This window comes from Macrosteles quadrilineatus, unplaced genomic scaffold (genome assembly GCF_028750875.1).
Source record: "Macrosteles quadrilineatus isolate MER2022 unplaced genomic scaffold, UCM_ALF_1.0 Scaffold_8__2_contigs__length_117827958, whole genome shotgun sequence".
Lineage (NCBI taxonomy): Eukaryota > Metazoa > Arthropoda > Insecta > Hemiptera > Cicadellidae > Macrosteles > Macrosteles quadrilineatus.
Genome location: NW_026542601.1, coordinates 47,598,219 through 47,622,459, shown reverse-complemented (window position 1 = coordinate 47,622,459; position 24,241 = coordinate 47,598,219). Strand labels below are relative to the sequence as shown.

Here is a 24,241-nt window from a genome sequence, read left to right as displayed (position 1 = left end):
GTGGAACCGTGCAAATTGTTGTTGCTACTTATTTTTATATAGGAGCGAGCTGGCATAGTGGTAGAGTGAGGGGCTTTGGATTCCGAGGTCCCGAGTTTAAATCCCACCCATCACCCATGTAATTATGCCGTAACCCTCTAAAACTAGTAACCCTCTGAATACCTAACACAAGTCTTAGTCTACTTAAACAAAACATGTTTGCAGTTAGTATTGAGTAGTCATTAGGAAATAAGTCAGTACAAGTCTTGTTGTATTATTTAATATCAGTTACAATAAAACAAACCTTTATATACATTAAAATATCTCAATTTGAAACAAAGATATATCTACATTATAATATTTTAGAATTACTTCACGAACAGTACTGTAGCTCAGCATAGTTTTAACATGTGAAAGACGCAATCCCGGCACTACATCAGCTCTACTGTAAAGTTTAGCACTATAGAGGTGGCTGAAAATGCAACATAACATTCTATAGGAAATTTACAGTACGAATTAAAATTTCGCCTCTTTAAACTATGTTTGCCTCTCAGTATGAATCAAAAAACTTCCACTTAATCGTAACCTGACTCTCTATAGTAAATTAGAATTGCAATTCTTACCCAACATTAATTTCGTTCGGTTTATACCAGTGTTAATTAGTAAAATATACGTTTGCAGTTCCAAAAATATCGCACCTTTTGAAAGGGTATTTGCATAAGATTTAATGTAAATACTACTCAATAGAACTATCTGAGCAATTTGTTTTTAATTATAGAATCTGTGTTCAAACTTGTAATGTAAACTTTGAAAACTTTAAGGCCTACCAATGCTTAAAATACAATATAATACCTAAGTATTATCTGTTTTTATAACGTTGGAGACTTCAATAGTCAGGGATAAAAAATTTGGAAAATCCTTTTCATATCTAAAAATATCGTAAATATTTTAATCTGAAATATTACTGACTGTAAATTATATTAAGTGTTGTAAAACAAAATTAGAATATGTATAACGATTTATTGATCGTTGCTTTATTAATTTAAAGTCAGGGGCTCAGTTGATATTGTGAATTACCGTGAAAACAATTAAAAAAATATCGATACATTTTCTTAAATACAATGTTTACACTTTGATCTGCTTAACACATTTCACTCATAAAACTGAGCTCATGAGACCGGGCTGGTTGAAGATTAAAATTTAAAAGACTACCCTAAAAAAAGGTTATCAGATTTCATTTAGATAAGATGGTTGTTTACAAAGTGTTTCTGGTGGTTTTAAAATAGTAAATGTAATAAATAGTTTTGTAGCGATCTATGGGTTTTCCCTTCGGTTAGTTTAACGATTATTAAATAATACTACAAAAATGTTCACCTAATGTCATAATCCCTCTCAATAATTTCAGAACTAGCAGTAGTTTGCCTTACTTTTAATTACTAATACAAATAATGTTAAAACCTTTGCCGGGTGGATTGAAATTAAAATGTCAAAGAAGGAATGAGATGACAGCACATAATACAGTATTCAAAGAGTCTTACAAAATACATCGATTTTGTACTGTCCATCGATTTACATGAAATATGTACGCCAAATTTTACATGTGCTACAATGCTGCACTTACAAAATACTCTACGTGTTACAAATGAGAACAATTTAAATACACATGAGCCGATCTGTTTGTTACACTATACACAATTTTATTGTCCAAATGAATGTTCAGATTCAAACAGTAAATAGATTCTGTATAACAATGCAAGAAGTGTTATGTGTACGTTACAATATACAGTAAGGCAATCGTTTAGTATATTATAGGTTATAGAAGTGTAAGCATTTATTTTATAGATATAACGACAAAATAGACTCTACAAGTACTGAAACGAGTAAACACATAAATATAATTATATTATTAAGAACATTTTGAATGAAATTTTAAATTTTAAACATTTATAAAACACCAAGAACGCAAAGGCAAAATTTATTTCTTATGATCGTAACAATAGAGTACATAAAAGATGTATTTATATTGCAAACAAGACTGATGTTGAATAAAACTATCGACGTTATTAGATTATTATTTTACAATTTTGAGCAAACATATATTTTAAGGTTTAGTATTTTTGTAAAATACTTTTAAATTAAGTTGGATTACTCCCCAACAGTAGTTATACCACTCTCCTTTTTTTATAAAATTATTTAAACTAATTTACTTTTTCATTAAATTTTTAATAAGTTACAAATTTTCCTAATACCTTAATATCCATTAAACGTAAAATCGTATTGTTTTATGTTTCTAGTCAGTTATGACAATTTCTGTCGTGTGTAATGTTTGAAGGCATGAATTAGTTTAATAGGCATATAACCCAAATTTATGGTCTTTACAATTTTCAATGATTGATGATTTTATAATTGAATACTTATGCCCAAAGTAAACAAAACTGCCCTCTTATCATTTTTTAGTTCAAGAGCTTTTTTCAATTAATTTGACCCCCCCTAACAAAATAATATTTAAAAAAATAGGCCTATTGTTAATTATTGTAATTATCAATATTTAATTACAATTCAAACATTGTTTCAAACCGTTGAAAGAATAAGTGACCTTATTTTCCTTATTTCTCTAGGGTTGCGTTTAGTTCTGCCAACACAACAAATTTCTCCCATAATTTTATCAAAACTTTAACTATGTGAGGTTATAGTGTTTTGCGAAATTTAAAATTCCTCTTCACTGCACTCAGCAAAACAAACATTAAACGTTAGTTTAAATAGTGTGGAGTTGCGTTGAATATCCACTTATGGTGCATATCGGGTCCATCTGAAGATCGCACGGGTCCCTACGACCGCAGGAGTACACGAGGTCCATATGAGGGTCCATGTGGCCTGGGTCCATATGTGCCGAGTACACCTGACTGTCCTCAAGCAGTGGTTGTGAGTCCGCAGGTGTCTTGAGGACCTCCTCATAGATGTCGTCGTCGTCGTCCTCGTAGTCCTCGTCAGACTCTCGCCAAAGTGACAGGTCTGCTGGTAACCAGCAAGCCAACACGAACCAGTTCTGCGGGACAATGCTACTATTAGAATTATACTTATGGGATGACCATGCGCTTTCAGTTCCAGTACGTTGCGCCGGAAATATAGGCCTACTTGAAACGGGCAAGGGAGAGCCCGAGAGGAGACCACTGTTTGAAAATTCCTATTGAACAGGGCACTGAGTCTTCCTCCACCGTGAGCGTTTTCGTACATGATGTCGAGGGGGGGGGGGTGTTGAACTTTATCATATACACCAGCACTAGTGCTGGACACCACTTAATTCTACCATGGAGTGTATGTTCTGTTCCTTACTGTGTGGTATCATATAATACAACGTTGCCAACGGATACAAGTGACACCATATAAGTATGTAAGTAATACACCCTAGTTGAATTTAATGAAGGAGTCAAAAACTCTTTTAGGTTAAAGTGGTACTCCTATTATCTGTGTGCATATGCAGGAAAACCATTGTTGGTCTTATAGTAGTTTTGATGTACCAGTTAATTTGTCATCCGTAACTAAAGTAATTGCTAATTATGTACGCATATTTAAAAAAATACAAATAAAAGTAAATCTATATTTAGTAGATGGTATTTGTTAATAATGGTGTACTAACTATACTAGATGCTGTATAGTTTGACAGTTAGTAGAACGGATTTAAAACCAAGGAAAGCGATATCTTGGGTAAATATCCTATTTCTAACAGAGGGTTTATTGGAATTGTTCATGTTTTTACTGCTACCTTGATTTACCAAAAATTAAACGCAAATCCCCCCGAGGTCCATGTGGATGGGTCAGTGCAAGTTGAAAAGATTCCTCCAAACCTTTTTCAAAACTACAAGGGTCCACATGTCTACTCTTTATTCTGTGCTAGTACCGAAAGTGGCATATTTTACGTTGCCCACTCATGTTTCATGTGTTAGTCAAAGCTGAACATAGGAACATGAAACTTAATGGCAAGGCGAAGTCAAGGTTGGCATTAATAGATATTTTAATATTAAACCAACACTAATTAAGTGCATAATTTGGTATTACAGTTCCCTGTTTACCAATTAATTGTGTTTGAGCCTTGTTGCAATTGAAAACTGAATCCAGCACGCGCATTCGTGTAACTGATTACAATTAGATTAGTAAGCAGATGTTTAAACATGGATGTCGATTGGGTTAGCATTTGTTATGTAATCAGGGGCTCTGTATACAGTAACTACTCATAACCGTAGGATTAGTTGGATACATTGGATTTCATTTCATGTACATTATTTTTGATTCAATCACTAAGTATTCAAAGTTTTGTTACATCCCTAAATTAGTTTTCTAATGTGAAAATACTCACCAGGAACCCGCTGCTTGCGACAAACATCAGTGGAAACACTAGAGACACTGAGTTTTCCAGCGCAACCACTCCCAGGAACCAAACCACTGCGAAGACCGGAAGCAGCGTCGCAGAGACCCTCATGGACTTCCGGTCAACGTCGTCCGTCTTGTCAGATAGGGAGAGTTGTCGAAGCCCCAGGACAGCGAGGCATGTGTTGAGCTGGAGAACATTTTTACCAATAACATTTTAACTTTACATTAATAATCAAACACTTTAACGGTTATGTATTGGTCGAAACATGAGGTAGCTTGTGTACAGTGCACGGGCGCACTATAGACTTACGCTATAGTCTTTGGCATGGGTTTCATTATTCTAAAACATTATCCGGATAACGCCCATAAGTCTTTAGTTCACAAATTATGGGTCACGGACAAAAGGTACACTAATTTTTACCTGATGTTTCAATTTGAAAACAGACAAGTAACCCACGTAACTACAAGTTACTGCCAAGTTTCCCGCTAGTAACAATCATTGCTGGCAAAATGTGTATTTAAAGCTGTATGATAAATATCCTAATGAAGCAGCAGCATAACATTCAAAATATAAAACAAGTCCCAGGTTATAACGCCACAGGCTATGGCGTCACTGGTTATTACGTCAAAAGCTATGATTTAACAGATCACCACGTCATAAGCTGTAATGACACAGGTCATGAAGTCACAAGTTATGATGTCAACTACGTCACAGGTAATGCATTTTTTTTAATAACGTCACAAGTTATTTGATGTCACATGGCATTAAGTCAACTTTTATTGATCCCATTTCAGATGTCTAATTTCATTACTTGAAAATTCATCAATTGATATTTTGCCAGTTTCAGCCCCTTACTAAGTCTACTACAGTGACTACTAGCATACTTGTAGGTGGTATATTCAACTATATTCTCTTAGAACAAATGCAATACTGTGTAATATAAAGATGCTATGGTTGTATTTACCAGTATGAGGATGGCGACCGGAACCATGAATGAATATAACATTCCTCTGGCAACAGACATCCAGCAGAATGACCTCGTCTCGTATCCTCTACGGTTGAACATGACGCTCGCCTGCAAATAAAAGCGAAGATTAGTAGACTATAGCACGGTACTCAGGCTAGCATTATCGTGTTGATAAAATATACTGGTAATTAGTGGGATTGAACCCTTGAACTTGAGGACCAAAGCCCAACCAGTTCTACCAGTTGACCAGATCGAAGATAAGGAGACTGATCTTTTTAACCTGGCAAGTGATTCCAAATTGCCTTTTATTCACTCATTTAGTATATCAAATAATATTATTATATGTTATTAAATTGATATTATTATTTATTTGGTATATTAAATAATCAATCATTTAATAATAGTACAATAAATAATACATGAAATGTTTAGCCATGCATGTTTGTATCGTTGAGTTTTGACTCATCTTTTTTAAATCGTGCGTGATACATCAAACCGAAAACATCAATATCTTCTCAGTGCAAACAAAAGTTGTTATTTTTCATTTTAGAAATAATAATATTTTAAGATACGCAGAAGTTGTACTGTAATACAAACAAACCTACCTCAACCGCTCTTTGGCTTGAGATTGACCAGCTAAAGAACGGTTGAGGTGTTTTTTTTTTTTGTATTAGGTGAGTATATTTGAATGATAACCTCGTTTTCTATGAATTTCAAAATCAAAATAAAAAATCTGATTATTTGCTCATTTTGTTAAGGGGTTTTAAATCTGTCAAATCAATTGGCTTCCTATAATTAACGCATTTAAAAGAAATGTAAATATTCCTCTATTTAAAAAATGGAACTTCTTGAAAGATGTTTTAAATTTTGATATAATGATATAACAAAACAAAAACATGTAAAAGTGCCGTATCTATAGTGGCATAGGAAATGTTTTTAAGAAACCAATACATTATTACGGTAGTATGAATTAATAGACATGTATGTAGTATAATTATACACAGGCTCTAAAAAAATCTGCTGAAATTCATTAGTAGAAATTGTTACAATTGTAAAAATATTGTAAAAATATCAATCCAATGAAAAGGTATTTAGGTCATGAGCATGTTTTCGGGTTATTTAAATTAAAACAACCAACCGTATTATACCAAGATTGTGCCAATAATTAATTCTATTCATAAAAAAATTAATTCAATGTTTTTCTTCAAATGTTTGAAAAATAAAATATCCAGTCTAGAATTATAAACAAGGAGAAAAACTATCAGACAACTTTTTTCAGCTTGACCATTAGGAGGAGAACAACTTATAGTTTGATCTCAATATGTAAGGCTCCAATGCTGCAGGTGCCGTAGATATGCGCAATATCACACACTTGAACGTATTACCATAGATATTGAGAACCCTCTGCATTTTATTGCACCCTTCTTTCTGGCAAAAGTTATGAAAATATTTTCATTTTAGATTCATCAACACTAATATCGAGGCTTATTGGAATTCCTCAACGAGGAATTTCTCGTATGTTTGGTAGTTTTACAACATTTTAGTTACACTTTAAAGTTGAAATCAATTTAAAAAGACTCTTTATTGATTTTTTCAGTTCATAATCTAAGATTATTAAGTAGGTTTATTAAAAACTATTATTACTATATATAATGTACTACTAAACAAACTTCTAGAAACGTCTAAGAGGCTACAATGCAGATTTAGCACTTCACAGCTACGTTCAACTTTTGCAATCTAAGAGAAGTAATTTCATTAAACTTCAGTATTGCAAAGGGAGCAAACGACTCGCAAAGTCTGCTTGAAGATATCTTGCACTCGATATTGTGTTAAAAACTATATTCTATATTATCTTCTTTTTAATAAACGCTCCCAGATTGTTTCATGAGAATTCAACTCTTATCCGTCTCACTAAACACAGTACTGTACGGAATAGCTATTAAAGTAAATATTACAATAAAAAGATTCTGAATAATATAAAAAGTCTTATAAAATAAGCTCTTGATTTGGAATAGACTTGTATAAATACGTTTCTCGGAAATACTTTTGTATGGGAGTGGGTTGAGTAGGTATTCGAAAAGGTCCAGCACTTCAGCGTACAAAAACAAACAGTGTTAACAGCACAGCATCGAATGGAATCTTATTACGCTTAATTAACGTTTTGAATGAGAGCCCTCAAAAGAAGTAGTAACTACATTTTCTCATTTCCTTGTTTATTTACTTCACTCATTTTCTAGCAACCTGTGTTTAAAAGGTAAACTTGAATATAAAATATTTTCAGTTTTAATTAAGTGAGCACTTTTCATAAAATGCAAAGATAATAGTTCATTATAACTCCATTGAAGTTATTTCACTTATAATATTTAAATTTACCATTATGCACGGTAATAAAAGAAAAGTGATTGGCATCTTAAAAGATCTTCTAAGGTTTATATTGTAATATATTTAACCATGAATATATCAGTCCAAAATATACAGAAACAGAAATTCCGTTAAGACTATGTTGGCCAAAGTGTGTAAAACACTTATTGTAGCGAAATGGAGCTTTTATTTTTTGACATGTGAAAATTTGAAGGCTGGGTTTGTGTGCAAAATATTTTTGAAAGTCTGCTAGCACAATCTGTTAGCTTACAAATGTGCTTAGTATTACAGTATCAGCATGAAGGTACGCTTTATACAAGAGCTACTTACGCAAGAGGTGCTTTATACGAGAGGTTATTTAAGTAGTTTGATCTAAATAGATCCAATCTTCAAGAAGAAATGGTAAAATTGGAAGCAACCCGTAATTAAATGGTTAACATGAATATATAATATTTTCAGTGTTAATAAAATTGTCGATCACAAAAAACTTTATGATGTGTCTGATGATGCCAGCATAATTGGGAAAAGTCCTCATGAAATTAAAAATATATTAAATATTGGTGATATTTTTTTATTTTAAATTGTATAAATATATCCAATTTGCCAAAGGTTGTTTTTTTAGAAACGATTTCTAAAAAGGCCAACGTTAGTTAGTATCATTTTCTCTCGGATAGTGAAATAGTTATCCTATGTAAATGGGCCAGCCTTCGCGGTTTTTTTTTATTTAAAAAGAACACAGTTGATTTAGTCATTTACAGGTTGCACTGCAGTCTAAAATTTTATTCTACCTCTTAGGTTTACATTATGATGGTTGAGGTTACATGAAACACGCTATAGGGTTCATTAATTGGCTGCAATTTCAGTTTGGTTTTATTAATATGTCTACTCCATAAATCATAGATTTATTCGAATTCTGTCGGAGTCAATTCAAATACGTAATTTTTGTTATAGTTTGTGTTCTAAAACTGATAACAATTTTTACATGGAATTATATAGTTGTATGTAATAAAATAATAGTAGTATCAAGTCTAGACTGCGCTTTATACAATGCATGTTTTTTGTGAATATGTAAGTGCGTTCTTTACTATAAAGTGATGTTATTTAAGTTATACAGAAATGTGTATTACTTAAGTTCATTTAAAAACAAAGGCAGTATCCTGACTAGGCTTTAAAGATTCCCTCAACCAACTATTTTATGGGCTTGATTCGTATAATTTATAAAATGCTCATAATTTATCATAAGATTGTCACATAACGGTCAGAAAAGTCAGTAGCTTTTTAAGGCTACCTTCTCTGTTCTCCCTGAAATACGCCATTTGATCTTTGATGTCCCACAAGTCTCATATAACTAGGAATATAAAATGAAATGAAAACAAGACTTACAACAACGACAACAGCCGGTATGAACCACGCAGCTAACCACCAGGGCCGGAGTCTCCGGCGTGCCTCGGGCCTGTGAAGTCCCAGGTAGGAGAACACAGAGTTCACCAGGAACCAACAGGAAGTGACGAGGTGGAGATAGTGAAGAGTCACAGCTACGAACTCACAACGCCGCTTGCTGCCTGTCGCCTGTCGGGAAAATAGACGTTTAGGAGTTGTAGCAAGTTTTTACTCTAAGTTTACAGTGTTGTTTGTATTTTGATACTAGTAGGGTGTGGCGCGGTTTCCTGTCCCATGACGTCATGTGTGATGGGTAGTGACGTATTGGTGTGTGACGAAGTGGGCGGGGTCAAGTGTGACGTCATTGGCAGGACCCGTGCTGATCCCTACTATCGCTGTGTTCAGAATTCTTAGCCTGTATGTTTCACTGCATTTATTTGTTTTGTTAGTGCGTTTTTTACAGTATTGACACAGAAACCATTCACATCATTTAGCAAATGCAGAAATATACCAATGTAATCAATAATGACAAAAGTGGCATTAAAAACTATTTATAAATAATGAAATAAATTTTATTAACTGTGGATCCCTAAATAAATGACAATATGGAAACGGTAAAGTACGCTAATAATAGAGTTATAAATAATTGTATGTATCAGAAAAAATCTATAATACAACTATTAATAATAATAGTAATATTTAAGTGTAAATTTGAAGTTTAATAAGGTCAACAAATAAACAGTGTACATTTAATAAATTAATAAAAAAATTACTAATTAAGCAAGGAAATGTTTTTAGACATAAGCAAGTTAAGGAAATGTATTGTTTAAAATACAAGGACCATACTAGATTTTCGTATGTAACTCTTTATTAGTCTTGGTTACTTCAAAATTCTGTAAAAATTAATTGTCAAGGTCAATAACTGTTTTTCTTTGTAGAACCATTTTGCCACATTTTATACCTGAAGGATAGTTATTATTCTATCTGATCGCACTTATCCGTCATACTACGTAGACCTCAACAATTAATGCTCAGTAAAATATCAATTCCTATTGATTTTATGGACCTATGATCACTGTAAAATATTTTATTTTATTAGAGAGAGTGAAAACAAGATATCGAAAAGATAATGAAACTGGAATGAGAAGAGGAAGAAATCATTTATGTCAGGAATGTCGTTACGATTCCGCAATTACTGGCCAGCCTAGAGTTATGGTCGATCAGAGAAGGGTATTTATTATTAACGATCAAATGGATTTAATCTCATCCAACTTATTGTTTCTGGATCGTTTTAATCATTATAACAAAAATAATCCAAAACTGAATACAAATGACAAACAAGAAGTAAGGAAGTAAGGGAGGGGGTAGGTAGTGTAGTGTTTATGCTACATTTTATAAATTGATAAAAATTATCTTATCAATTTGATAAAGGAAATTAACAAATCATTATCCTTTTACAAATAATTTATAAATGAGTAGGCTACCTAGAGCCATGCTACGAGAAGCCAATGCAAATGAAGAAACAGTACGATATCTAAAATGTTTAAAGTCTACATTCATCTAAAGAAATTTTAAGAATTCATTACTTAGGCTATTCGTTCACTCATATACGTTAGCCAGACAATGAAATGGACATGAATAGGAACTGTTAAGTAAGTTTACCTGAACTCCAAGCATGAAGACTAGGTTACCGGCTGTGAGGGCGAGCTCAGCATTCAGCAGAATGAGACTTGCTGATTCACTAGGATGAGAGTGTAGACGACGCAGCACGCTAACGAGCGTCAGGAACTGGGCTACCAGAGATATTACAGCTCCTACTATCAGCACCTACAAACATATCAAAATCATGAGAGCTCAGCATTCAGCAGATTCAGACTTGCTGATTCACTAGGGTGAGAGTGTAGACGACGCAGCACGCTAAATAGTGTCAGGAACAAGGCTATCAGAGATATTACAGCTCCTACTATCAGCACCTACAAACATATCAAAATCATGAGAGCTAAGCATTCAGCAGAATCAGACTTGCTGATTCACTGGGATGAGAGTGTAGACGACGTAGCACGCTAACGAGCGTCAGGAACTGGGCTACCAGAGATATTATAGCTCCTACTATCAGCACCTACAAACATATCACAATCATGAGAGCTCAGCACTCAGCAGAATCAAACTTGATGATTCACTAGGATAAGAGTGTAGACGACGCAGCACGCTAATGAGCGTCAGGAACTGGGCTACCAGAGATATTACAGCTCCTACTATCGGCACCTACAAACATATCACAATCATGAGAGCTCAGCATTCAGCAGAATCTAGTCTTCACTGGGATGCGAGTGTAGATGGCGCAACATGCTGACGAGTGTCAGGAACTGGGCTACAACAAACATGGCTTAAGAGCCACCTTTCATCAACATTTTGGACCTTACAAAAATTATTCTCATCAAGCTGATAGAAAAACTACAACCAAAGTTTGTTTGTGGAAATATTAAAATAATCTTATAATTATCATATCCTACCTGTCTTCCTGCACCCCTCTCATCCCTCTCGGATGAACCGAAGTATATGTACATGACGCTATCTATGAGGTCATGATCATGCAGGTCAGTGTCAGCGAGACTGTCATCTGGAAGTGGAATTTCTACTTCCGGTTCTACGTCTTCTTCCTCTACTTCCACTTCTGGATCTGGCAAAACTGCGGCCTCTGCATACCCTGGAAGATTTAACATAAATAAAGCAATTTATTTATATGTAACGTAAGTTTCCAGTTAAGGCAACTAAAGTATATTTGACTTATTACGTTTACTAATTAGGAATTCCATTGAATTTTGGATTTCACGAATTCGAAAAATCCGTAACTATTTACATCAACGGACTCTATCAGAGGTTCGATCCAACAATGTTCCTTTTCATTTGAATCTGGCTACAACATTAACCCTGAAATCAAATGAAATAATGAATGGTTATCATCGTTATAATGTACTTAGCTTCCTGGCACCCTAACGTGTCTGATTATCCATTCAACTATTTCAATTCAGAGCATTGAGTGCTGGTTTCATAAAAAAATTACTTTTTACTATTTGATTGTACTAGTAAGTATAACGTGTTTTACTCACCTGAGCTATTGTAGCCCATCAGAGGAACGTCCGGGTACTCGCCGTATGAGGAGTAGTACTCGTCTGAGTCCTGAGGACTCTCCATGCCTACTGTAACGGGGGAAGGGGAGGAGGGAGTGGGAGCAAGAAGCACCGTAGAAGAAGCGGGAATCCCCATTGCTATCGGCCTTTTCCTCTGTTTCTCCTCACTGTTAACTCTTCTAGAACTATTCCGTGTACTTCTCAACGGATATTCTGTATCACGAGCGTTTTGAATTTTCGAATCACCCTTCAACATTTGAGGCCTTACATCGTTTTTCTTCGTCAACCGCCACGGAAATTCTACGAGGTCAGGTGTAGTTTGTGAAATATTAAATTTTCTTTGTTTATTCCCAACTCTAAACTCAGGGGATCTTAGAGTCGCTGATAGTTTCTTCACTCGTTTTTCAAAATACGGCCCCTTGTGCTTTCTCCTTATGAACCATTCTTTGCTTGACTTAAGTGACACTGTTTGCTCTTGTTCTTTAGTGTTGTTTTTGTTTTCAGCTTTTTGAGTGGTTGTATTTGATAGGTACCCAGTTGTGCTGGGCGTTCCAGAGTTTTGAGTCAACGTTGGTGCAGGGGTTGCGTCCTCTAAAGTACGCGTTGCCACTGAACTCGTTGAGAATGTAAGAGGGAGAGAGTCATACTCGGTGGTGCTCCAGATGTTGTCTGGAGGCGAGGACGTGCTGGACACAGGAGATGTCAAGGGTAGTGTGAGATTGACTAGGGACAGGTTTTGACTATGGTGGTACTCGGGGCTGGGCGATACGCTGGATGCGACAGGTGGCCCGGGCGTGTTGGGCGATCCAGTTGTCGTCTTGCGATCGAAAGCGGACATACCTAGAATACGTGGAAAATATTAACTAGAAAATCTTATCAACGATAAATGTATATTCCCAATTTGATAGGGCTAAAAAACTATTTAAAATACATTTCACAATGGTCATCAGACAATGTTGGCTTCCTTGCACTGATTAAAGAGAAGGTTTCTTACTGTTTGCATTTAATAATTTTCCCCGCAATCTCCGCACTGTAGTATTCCAACCAAATAACACAAAACGGTTTACTTTTATTATGGGCTTAATACGGGTAGACTTAAAAATAAGTTGGTAGCACTTAAAGACACTACGACTATGATCAGCTGATGCAGTGTTTCTCATTTCGTTCAACATTTAACCTTAACGATTTAACCTAACCTAAAAACTTGTATAGCGTTTGAAAGACTAAGTATTTCTATGCTTTATTGCTATAGGAAACATTTTCTGAGTAACACGAGTGCAAATTGCCTTTGCACACTAGTTACACAAATAACTACGAGTTTAATATTTACGGATAATAATTAAAATGTAATATAATGCCGCAATAACTGACAGGTATATTTAGTTGAGAGTGGTAAACAGCTTTTCTTTAATTCGTGTATTGGTGCTGTTTGATGAAGAGAAAAGTTAATGGTTGTGGTTTATGGGTAACATCGGGAGGTTCAATGCTCATTTTGTAACAACGTATTTATTTTATTTTCGAAATCTCTCTTAATATTTGCTTGCTTTTTTCTAGCGATACGTGGTTTCCATTTAGTTTTTTTGTATGGAAATAAATTTACGATACACAGTGTGTAAATTAAGTATTGAAATAAGTCTGTATTTTTTTAAACCGAAATAGATAAAAATATTCTATTTGTGGCAATAATTGTTAACAAAAGTTCCGCAATTTGTTACATCAAAAATATCTTTTTACCCCCCTAACAGGGTAGTGGGTAGGGGGTGGCTATTTTTTTCAAATAACAACCCCTATTGAGTGACCCCTCATTTTGAAGGATTTGTAAAAAAAACACAATGAAGCAAACCCGAGGTGGATATTTCACCCCTAGCCAAAATGGCAGGCATTTCAAAATTTGATTTACTGTATGTGAAAAAGCACAAATTTTACAAATAATGGAAAGAAATCTGCGTTTTGTAAAACCGAAATAGATAGAAATATTCTGTTTGTGGAATTGATTGTTAACATAGGTTCCGCAATTTTTTACATCAACAATATTTTTTCAACCCCTTTAACAGGGTAGGGGGTGGGGTTGACTTATCTTTTTCAATAACAGCCCCTACTGAGTGACCCCTCATTTTGAAGGGTTTGTTAAAAGAAAAACAATGACGCAAACCCGAGGTAGATATTTCACTCCTAGCCTTAATGGCGGGTATTCCAAAATTAAATTTTTTTTTTAAAAGCACCCATTTTGGAATATCCGTGATTTTGGCTAGGGGTGAGATATTCACCTCGGATTTGCGTCATTGTGTTTCTTTTGACAAACTTTCAAAATTAGAGGAGACTCAATAGGGGTTGCTTTTTGAAAAAAATAAGTCACCCCCTACCTCCTACCCTGTTAGGGGGGTTAAAAAATATTTTTGATGTAAAAAATTGCGGAACCTTTGTTAACAATTATTGCCACAAACAGAATATTTCTATCTATTTCGGTTTTAAAAATACAGATTTGTTTCAATACTTAGTTTACACACTGTACTCGTATATTCTGATTAACAGGGAGTATAGTGAATAAAAGTTATAGAGAAAACATTCAAATAATTAACCGCTATGACTGGGACTCCGTTTTACTATTTTCAAATGAATGCGGTGAAAGAATAGATATTCGTTGTTAAGATGAGTGATAAAATTATAACTAAACTACATAAAAGAAGGGAATGTTACCTGTAAGTCCAGAACCTCCCCCGAAAGCCAGAAGACAACTGATGAACACCGAACACTGCAACATCTGAAATTTAAATCCCAGTTAGTAAACCTTATTAAAAATAAAATATCAAGGTTAGTTTCATGCGTAACAATCCTATATCATAAATATTTTTTTGTATGCAATAAAACCTAATTTTGTATTTGATTTCACGACGTCCCTTCTTAACACAGTGTATGAAATTTATGCTTAAGCCTTGACATTGGAAAATTACAATATTTATTCAGTTAACATACAGAGCAACACAAGTAGATGGTATTCCTGTGTTATGCACAGTTAGCTGCCTATTTGACGATTTTTAGTTGGAGATTGTAATAATATGTATTATTTAAAAAAATAAAGATTAATTTGATTTGATTTGTATAGCCTACTTACTTTTATTTTTATCTGTGTCATCATTGCTGTAGCCAAGGAGACTCTACTTTATTCTGCATGGCGTTCTTCATATCAATATCTGAAACAAAAAGCAAAATACTAAACAATTCAATACATGTAGAGTTGTAGATTCTGTATCAATTTACCTGAGATATTTGTGTTAAACAACGAGTTTCTTTGCAACTGTAACTGTTAACGTTAATTTAAACATAAACCCCAAGCAACTACTAAGACATTTTGAAATAAGTATGTAATTTTTTAGTAACAGTAAACCTAACTTTGTTCGCTTTTGTCTATGAGCTGAGCATCGTATTGTTTTTGTATATGATGGTTGGTTATCGCCCATAATTGTCATATGTATTTTAACCTTTTACAGAATACTTATAGTTCTAAGACCATCTATATAAGTGTCTTAATAATATAATAAGACCGTTAATTGCATTGATCATGTGACACAAACTCCAATGGCATAAGTTTTGCAGACAAAGTTAAGGAATGTTTCAGGACTTTGGTTGATAAAGCGGAACTCATTTACGGAGCTATCAGTCTTCCTGATATGAAAACACCTTTTGCCAAAATTACTCTTTGAAATTCCCAAAGGAATATATTTTTAAAGACACGTGATTATAGTGTTAACCTAATTTACTACTGTATCTAAAACTTGTATTAAGCATTGTTAAATGTGAAATTGGGTAAGATATATATATAATCTCAGAGTAATAAAACAAAATATTTTGTTTTATTACTCTGAGATGTAACGGATTTAGTTTTCAAACGGTGGAGGTTGGTTGTAAAAAAATCCTATTTGTACAAAACTAATAAATGATTGCCTCAAATATTAAAAATTTAAAAAATTATTAAAAATTATTAGAGGGGGACTAAATATAACACTTATGCTATTTATATTGCTTTAAGAGAATGAACAACATATCGGATTATAGGGCAATACTTGAGAAACTTTAAACGTAGAAGGTCATAACTATGTTACAGTTTAAATTTAAACCTACGGTTTATATAATAATCGTTGTTTTAAATTAAATAAGCTCTGTTTGACCTCATCCATATTAATTCAAAATGCAATATACGAGCAAAAATATTGTCTTAGGAAAATTTTAAGACATACCGAATAATAAGTTCATTTAATTAATTCATTTGATGTATTCATTAAACGGTTTCAACCAATACAGTGAAAATACATTGTTGTGCGTGCATTAACAATAACCAAGCAACCAAAGATAAATAGTAAATATATGTGGATGGTTGTTCAATAAGTTAATATACTTTAAATAAATAACAAGTAACGAAAAATTAGTGCAATAGAGTACAATAAATAAATATTCAATATATATCAACTAACAATGAATGAATAACAACAGTGAGTAGCAATTAATAATACTCTTAGATAACAATAACCTAGTTTATAAACACAATAAAATTTTTCATGCAAATAGGTAATCGTTGCAATAAGATCAATACAACAACTACAAATGTATGACCGTCCAATTTGCAGGGATTCATTGCAGAAGCCTCTGGCCTTCTTTCTTGAAGGAGTTAGCCGAGACACCAAAGAAGTGTGTTTTTTTTTAGAGGTTGGCGGCCTCTTTTAACCTTGCATTTGCCCGTCCACATAGACTAACCGCCCGTGCGTTGAACGTATCCAGCAAAGCAAGGGGTGAGCCGGTTCAGTACAAAGGTGAACTGCACTGATAAAATGTTTTCGGTAGAGACCAGGATCCGAACCCACGATATCGCTGCCTTGGGTCCGAAGTCCGTGACGCTACCGACTGAGTCACCGACTCACCAACCAAGTTCAGCCGAGGAGCAAAAATGCTTCTAAATCTTAGAATTCTTGAAGTGCCATGGTGATCAGCGTAGTAAAAGGGCTCGTACCTTCTCTGGAAGATGGTCCCGGAACGTGTTCCTCTAGATATTGTAAAGTCGATGCCAGACAAGAGAGCAGGGCAGTCCAAGAGACCATTTACCTGACCAGCTCGAAGTAGAGGGAAAAAAGATCGAGATTGGTTCTTCTTAACTGGAGTGGTTTGACTTAGTGAGTTTATCTAGTGGTAGAGTGCGGGGCTTGGGTCCCCGAAGCGAAGTTCCGGTTTCAATTTCCGCCATTTGACATCCACTATTGGATCTCTTTTAATTGATCATCCCACAACCCCTCTATGTTAATTTTGAAGTAATATTAGCTTAGATTGGACTAGAGCCTAGGACTTTGAATGATAAAATAGATAAATACCCTTCATAACATATTACCAAAGATTTGAATAATTTACAATGCTACAAAATAAACTATAACTACTGTACACATTTGTAGCATATCTCTTTTTTACAACAAAAACGCTAAGAGTACAGTAACAACTTCACCTTAGGGAGCAGGGAAGATTCCTTTGACATTCATGGAAGTGTGAAAATTTAATGGATCTTTCTAATCTCGATCATTTGCGAAGAAGGCCGGATTTCCGAAACGGGTGAATTGTTTGTGTATTCTAAATTAAATTGTTTGAGCAGGTCTTACTTTGGGCCTGTTAACAAATATTTCTGCCGTAATTCGAGTAAGGTGTTTATGTTTTATATACGTATGCGAAGAATAATATATGCAATCCTATGAAAAATAACAACATGAAAAAATATATAAAGCGTGGAAATGTAAAAAATCATAAGATTGCGTTTCACATACGACAAACATACAAGTAGTTTTGAGCCTATATATTATTGAATATATTTTATCACAGGAACTCGCACCTACTGCTAAAAATGTTTACCATCTTAACATTGTGAAACAAATTTAAGCTCATGAATTTAAGCTCATTTAAACAATATACCCTTGTAAAAAAAAAACTATCATTAACTGCTGACAATAGCAATCTCCTACAACAACTTTCATTCTTATTTTTTTAAGTCCGGAAATATTTTTATTTTAAAAACTCCTCGTTACATTCAAGAAACGTATGCGTTAAAATGTGCTCATACGTTATAATATCAATATGTTTTCCGTCACAAACTCATTGCCTCGGTTGTGACCCCAATAAGCTATAACGATGAAATGTTTTGTAACCTGGAGTTTATGTGTTTCCGAAGAGATTGAATCACCGTTCGGCACTTAATATTTCGGATAACATCGCTAGTGTAAGATTTCTTTTGCTATATCTTGTTGTCTGTATCCATTAACCTTACAGGATCTTCTAAAATGAAAGGCAGAGATTGGCTTACACGTTTAAACATTTGCAAAATGCTCGCTTGACCGTTCATTTTGGAATATTTAAAACCACAAATATTATTATTAAATCGTAGTATGTGCTCTGGGTACGATGTCAAACCAGTTTAAACTTTACAGTGTACACATACGATACAAATATTATTGTGTGTACAATATTATTGGGTCGTATTTTATTTAAGGAGGAGTACGTATTTCGTAATTTATTCGAGGAGTACCATTTTATTTAATTCTATTAAATTACATGTTATCGTCATGATTTGTATGAAAGTTAAGATTCTTGAATTATTCTTGCTGATAAACAATCTCGTAACAAAATGTAAAATAAATATCTAGTTAAAAAAATGTTTGTTAGTGAGCCAGCCAGTGAATTTTACCGTAATTTATGATTGAGTAAAAGTATCTATATTTTGGATTATATATATCGCTTATTAAAAAGTAGTTTATTTGATAACATTATGCAATCAACGTTTTAAAATACACAACAATCTACTAAGAAAGCAGTTGAAACTAGAGCAAGCCCAAACATAAGCAGCCTGAGACACATATATTACTAGGAGGTTAATATAGTGCGGCCTTATACGTCTGGCAACAATTTATGCCTCTTAGTTGTCCCGTTTTTGTCTCATGTGATGACTGGGAAAACAGGTCATGGTTAGCATTTGAACCCGAAGTTGAGTCCAATTTCATCTGCTCTGCATTCAGGATATTCTAAAACAAAACTTTATTTTGAAAACACTAAAAAAATGGTGGAAGGGGGTTTTAAAACTATTTATTTCAGTTCTATACAGTTGGATGTTATTATTGTTATCATTTTTTGGCAAAGCAAACTAGGAAGTTTTGATAGCCAACCAATCTCTTTACAAAAACTTTAAATAGCTAGTAAAAAGGTGTTCTTGTAGAGGGATTGAAATGTGTTTTAGTATTTTCTAGAAACATAATGTACACAGTTATTTGTCTGAAATAACAAATTAAATACCTCATTATACGCAAGTAGCCACTAGGATTCAATCATACTTGGAGAATCTATGAAATGCATTTGGTAAGAGATACAACTTTTCTTGATTTATACGTTAACAATATTAACAGGCAGTATAAGTTAACTTGAGGATAAAAACAAATACAAAAAATCAAACAAAAAATTGAACGTTTAACGATTGAAAAGAAGTATGAGCAGCATGGCAAAATTACAAATTCAATACAATCAATCCATCGTGAAGTAAATCAATCCCCCCAATAAGGTATATTTGGAAGTCCGCTTACTTTCGTAGCAATACAATGTGCTACATTCATGCTAAAAAGAAATACATTTTTATTTGGTATTAAAAGTGACAGGCAAGTCTTTGTTTGCGTGCGAGTGTAGCGCGATGAGATGAGACAAAAGGTTTCAATCAGCAGCAAGAGTTGCGCTGAAGCGACCTGTGATGTTGATTACAACATTGTCTGATGTCAACTCTGTAGAAGAGGAAGAGGGCGGGGGAGTGACATCAACATAAACTTTTCGTCCCCATTGTTACTGTTGGAGCACCACTTATCTCGGATCAGATTGAATATAAATTATTTTATCATTTTACCCTTAAATTGTTTCTGTATTTTGAACTATTTGGAAACATAATGTTATCCCATTTAATTATAAAATGGCCTGTTTTAAGGCTACCTAGGCCTAATTATTAATACTAGTGTACATGTTGCTCGAATTCGAGCAATTGCAAAGTATTACAGGAGTTATTTCAAAACGAATAACAGTCATATTAACAATGAGTTTAAAAAGAGTCAACTCAAAGATTACCTGTGTGTAACTCAGACCATGTTTATCTACGTTATTGATGAACCTAAAGAATTCCGGCCGGTTTTCTCCTTCTCAAAATACCTCGCTGTACAGTGTACATGCAACAGGTCATTGATAGAGGGCCAATTGAGAACGAAAAGTCGTTTTGGGTTAGTGTTAGGGCGCATTTGTATCTTAATAGTTGAGATAGTCCAGGGTCAGGTGCTGACTCTGTGATGAGTTAAGCATTGCGCGCCACTGTTCTGTAGCTGCGGTCGTTATCACGATTACGTCTCCTGTCTATGTTCCGTTGTCGTCGCGTCGGAGGCATTTAAAAGAAAAAAAAACAACAAATAAACAAATTATAGCTACACAAAACAACGATAAATGCACAAATTTATGTTACAATCATGCTAACACGATCCGTCATAGCGACACAAAACAACGATAAATACACAAATTTAGGATACAACTACAACCATACTAACACGATCCGTCTTGGGGGTTATGTTTACACAAACTCAAATAGTAAATAAATGTACTCAATGTGTTTTATTGAATTGAAAAATAAATAACAGCAATTAAATTATACAGCTGATCAAAATGTAAACAATTATGTTCTCCATAAGGATAACATGGGAACTTTCAAAGCCACTGAGGCAGAGCCCAAGGGACGTTTTCAAAAATCTAAGGCCAGTTTGCAAATCTACGCGACACGCTCTTTCCAATGAGACGTCAATGGATAAAATCGGTTAAGAAATGGCGGAGGAGTTCAACCGACAAAGTTTCATGTAGCGTATTAATTATATAGATTCTGTCTAAATTACAGGGTGTTGAATAAGCCTTAACACACAAAAAAAAAATTAAACCAAAAGCTTTAGTTGGAATTTTATTTTAATAGACAAACAACACCAAAAACCACATTGGAAACGTCAAATTTATAAATAAAGCTAGAAGCAAATATTATATTTATCAATAAATTATAAAACATTTTTTTTTATTTTATGATTATTTTCATTTATTTTCCTTCAACAACCATCAACTATGCCAGCATACATTTATCAAAATTATATATTCCGCCAACGTATACTAAGCCTAGATAAGAAATTTTCCACAACGGATGTGTTCTTTTTAACTAAATTCCTGAAATAAGGTGTACATAGCTGTTGATAGGGTATGTTAATACAGTAGTTGTATGTAACGTTCTTGGTAAATACCTCATCTTTAAACATCCTCTACATTGATAGACAGAATTGATGATAAAAAAATCATTTTATTGTTTTTGTGGGGTTTTAATCGCATTTTGAAATAACATTTTACGTTTAATTTACTTTTTAAGCTCTGACGCAGAACTTTTTGAGCAATAAACTGATCCTGTGACGAGTGCTCTAGTAATTGATCCTTCAAGGAAATGATAAGGAATGTTTCAGGAATCTGGTTGATAAAGTGGATAAAATACAGAGCTACTGTATCAGTCTTTCTGACATAAAACGCTCTGTACCTAATTATTCTTTATCATTGCATCAGGAATAATAATCTTAAGAAACACTACCTGTTTGTATTAAAATATGTTTTATGGTTACAGAGCATATTTATAGCAGCGTATTTACATGCAGCTGGTAAATTGTTGTGGCAAATTGTGGGTGTCAACTGTGCAAGTTGATCTTAAAATGATTGGTTATTAGGTTAATATCTTGTAGGCAGTTAATGTGTAATTGGAAAACGTATGGATTTTAATAATATATTTTAATGATATTTCAATTTTAACAAATATTACAATACTTATTGATTTAGGGTTGGCATTTATATTTTATTATATTTAAGTTTGAAAAAATTGTCACAATCTGTCCATAACGTCTAAATAACAAAACATATATTCGTTCTATGTCCCACCTTCACATCCTTAGGACGCTATGTTCTAGCCCGTAACCGTTTTACACGTTACTTCAGGCTAGTCCTATAGAGGGTCACGGCATTTATATTGATAAAACATAGTCCCTTAGTAGATTTCCCATCCTTATGGAACAACTGAAGCCAATTTTATTTTAGTTCTGTCCGTTTTTCTGTATATGTCGTGTTTTGTTTACAATTTGTTTCTTGTTTTTTCAGTAAATTTAAAACCTCGTTTAACCAAATAAAACTATCTAATCATAAACAATAACTCGTCCACGAGCTATATTTAACCAAACAGTTAATTAGCACATGATCCCGAGCTCTTTCACTAGAGCAGCTCAGAAACCATAGAATATAGTGGTATATTTTGTTACAATAGTTAGCAGGCCTTTATGTCACATATTTATACGAATTAGTTTTATGATTACACTAAAAATATGAAATAAATTCACGCAAAATAATCTTTGAAACATTTAACAACAATATTTTGATCTTGTCTTCATTTAATGAGTAAACATAATGAGTACTATACATTATGAGTGAGGAATGTTTTTATGTATTGAAGTAATATCAGCTTTTAATGTCACGTCAATAGATCATCAGATATACAACAACCAAGTTATACAGTAGTATATCAGCATCATATGTATGCAATTATCGCATACATATGTCATTGATATTACTGTACTTTGCTATCAGTATACAATACAGCAGCTATAGAACCGTATAACTACCAATAACGAGAGCGTCCATCAGATACACAACAACAAAGCAGTGTTTTCGCAGCTCCAGTGACATTGACTTCACTTGACTGTCCTGTCCGTTGTGCTTTATTGATCAATTCACCCTTCACTATTCCCTCTCAACGATATTATCTACCTGCCAATTTTTGTGTGAAGATATAATTTTCATATGTATTTTTATTAGTTTGTAAAGCGTTTCGCAAATTTAAATATAATTTAGATGTATAACCAAAATATAAATTTTTCCCATTGGTATGTATGTGTAAAGTTGCATTATTAACGACTGACTAAAGGTTTCATCTATATTTCCATTTGATAATTTTCGTATTATGATTGTTTTTTCAATCCACAAACAAGTTTAAACCCCAAACATCACGCTTGAGAGTAAATATCTCTGCGTAATGCCAACCTATGTGAATCTACCATTTGAGTTAGTTAGTATGATATAGTCTGGGACTCAACAGCAAAGGTAACTTGAAATGGAAAAGTTTGAAGTTGAAACTGTGAAACTCCAAGTATGATGCTACCAAGTTGTGAAGTATGTTTGTTAGATAGATCAATATGGTTCACTCCACCACCGTTACTCGACTCAGGGAATATTTATTTATGTAATAATTCAAATATTATTTACATTTTACACTAGAAATATACAGTATACTTAGAATATATGCCATAAGAGGCTTCTGTATAATAGTATTTGAAAAATAAATTATGTTACAAACTTGGAGTAATCATGATCTATAGTATTCGACTCAAGTATAAGAAAATTGAAACAACTGTTTGGATATTTTTGAAAAGCTCCTTGCCTGTAAAGTGTAATTTAGTGGAAAATAAATCATTTAGGGTTAAACAAGACAAACAGAAAGTTGGCTTCCGTAACATTTCCTTTTAAAATATTTATGAGGGGTCATTTTCCATTTTACAACTAGACGGATAAAGGTACATCGCAGTCAATGAATAATTTATACTTTGCTGATCGAAAACACCGCAATCTTCAGGCTAACGGAAGGTTTTCTTCATAAATATTACTTTGTTAGAATTTGTGGGTTGATTTATAGCTAGGTATGTAGTGTTGTGAAGAATGGCAATAAATCTGATCGGAAATATATATATTATTAAATAATAGTTAGGTAAATGAAAATCAAACATATTTGCAATTTTATGATTACCTGGAATATATATTGCCATTTTAACTTTTTTTCACAAAATTTATTGAAATGGTGCCTCTTTTGCACTTTAATTAGCTGCTCATGGATAATAGATTAAATATCTATTTCACGTCAGTTTGAAGCTATCTTAATGTCTTAAAAGGAAC

At 33.7% G+C, this 24,241-nt stretch overlaps 1 protein-coding gene across 1 annotated transcript in view; it reads right to left on the bottom strand.

Annotated features, from left to right (window-relative positions):
- Window positions 1–243: 243 nt before the first annotated feature.
- LOC129001807 (uncharacterized) overlaps window positions 244–24,241 on the bottom strand; it is a 33,928-nt gene continuing 9,930 nt past the window's right edge. The window contains exons 2-10 of the mRNA XM_054429255.1: window positions 15,300–15,378; window positions 14,885–14,948; window positions 12,167–13,027; window positions 11,570–11,763; window positions 10,719–10,883; window positions 9,060–9,245; window positions 5,313–5,423; window positions 4,334–4,534; window positions 244–3,025 (exon numbers count right to left, since the gene is read on the bottom strand). Of these exons, the coding sequence (XP_054285230.1) occupies window positions 2,735–3,025; window positions 4,334–4,534; window positions 5,313–5,423; window positions 9,060–9,245; window positions 10,719–10,883; window positions 11,570–11,763; window positions 12,167–13,027; window positions 14,885–14,948; window positions 15,300–15,323 (2,097 nt within the window). The 5' untranslated portion in view covers window positions 15,324–15,378 and the 3' untranslated portion in view covers window positions 244–2,734. The remainder of the gene's footprint in view (window positions 3,026–4,333; window positions 4,535–5,312; window positions 5,424–9,059; window positions 9,246–10,718; window positions 10,884–11,569; window positions 11,764–12,166; window positions 13,028–14,884; window positions 14,949–15,299; window positions 15,379–24,241) is intronic.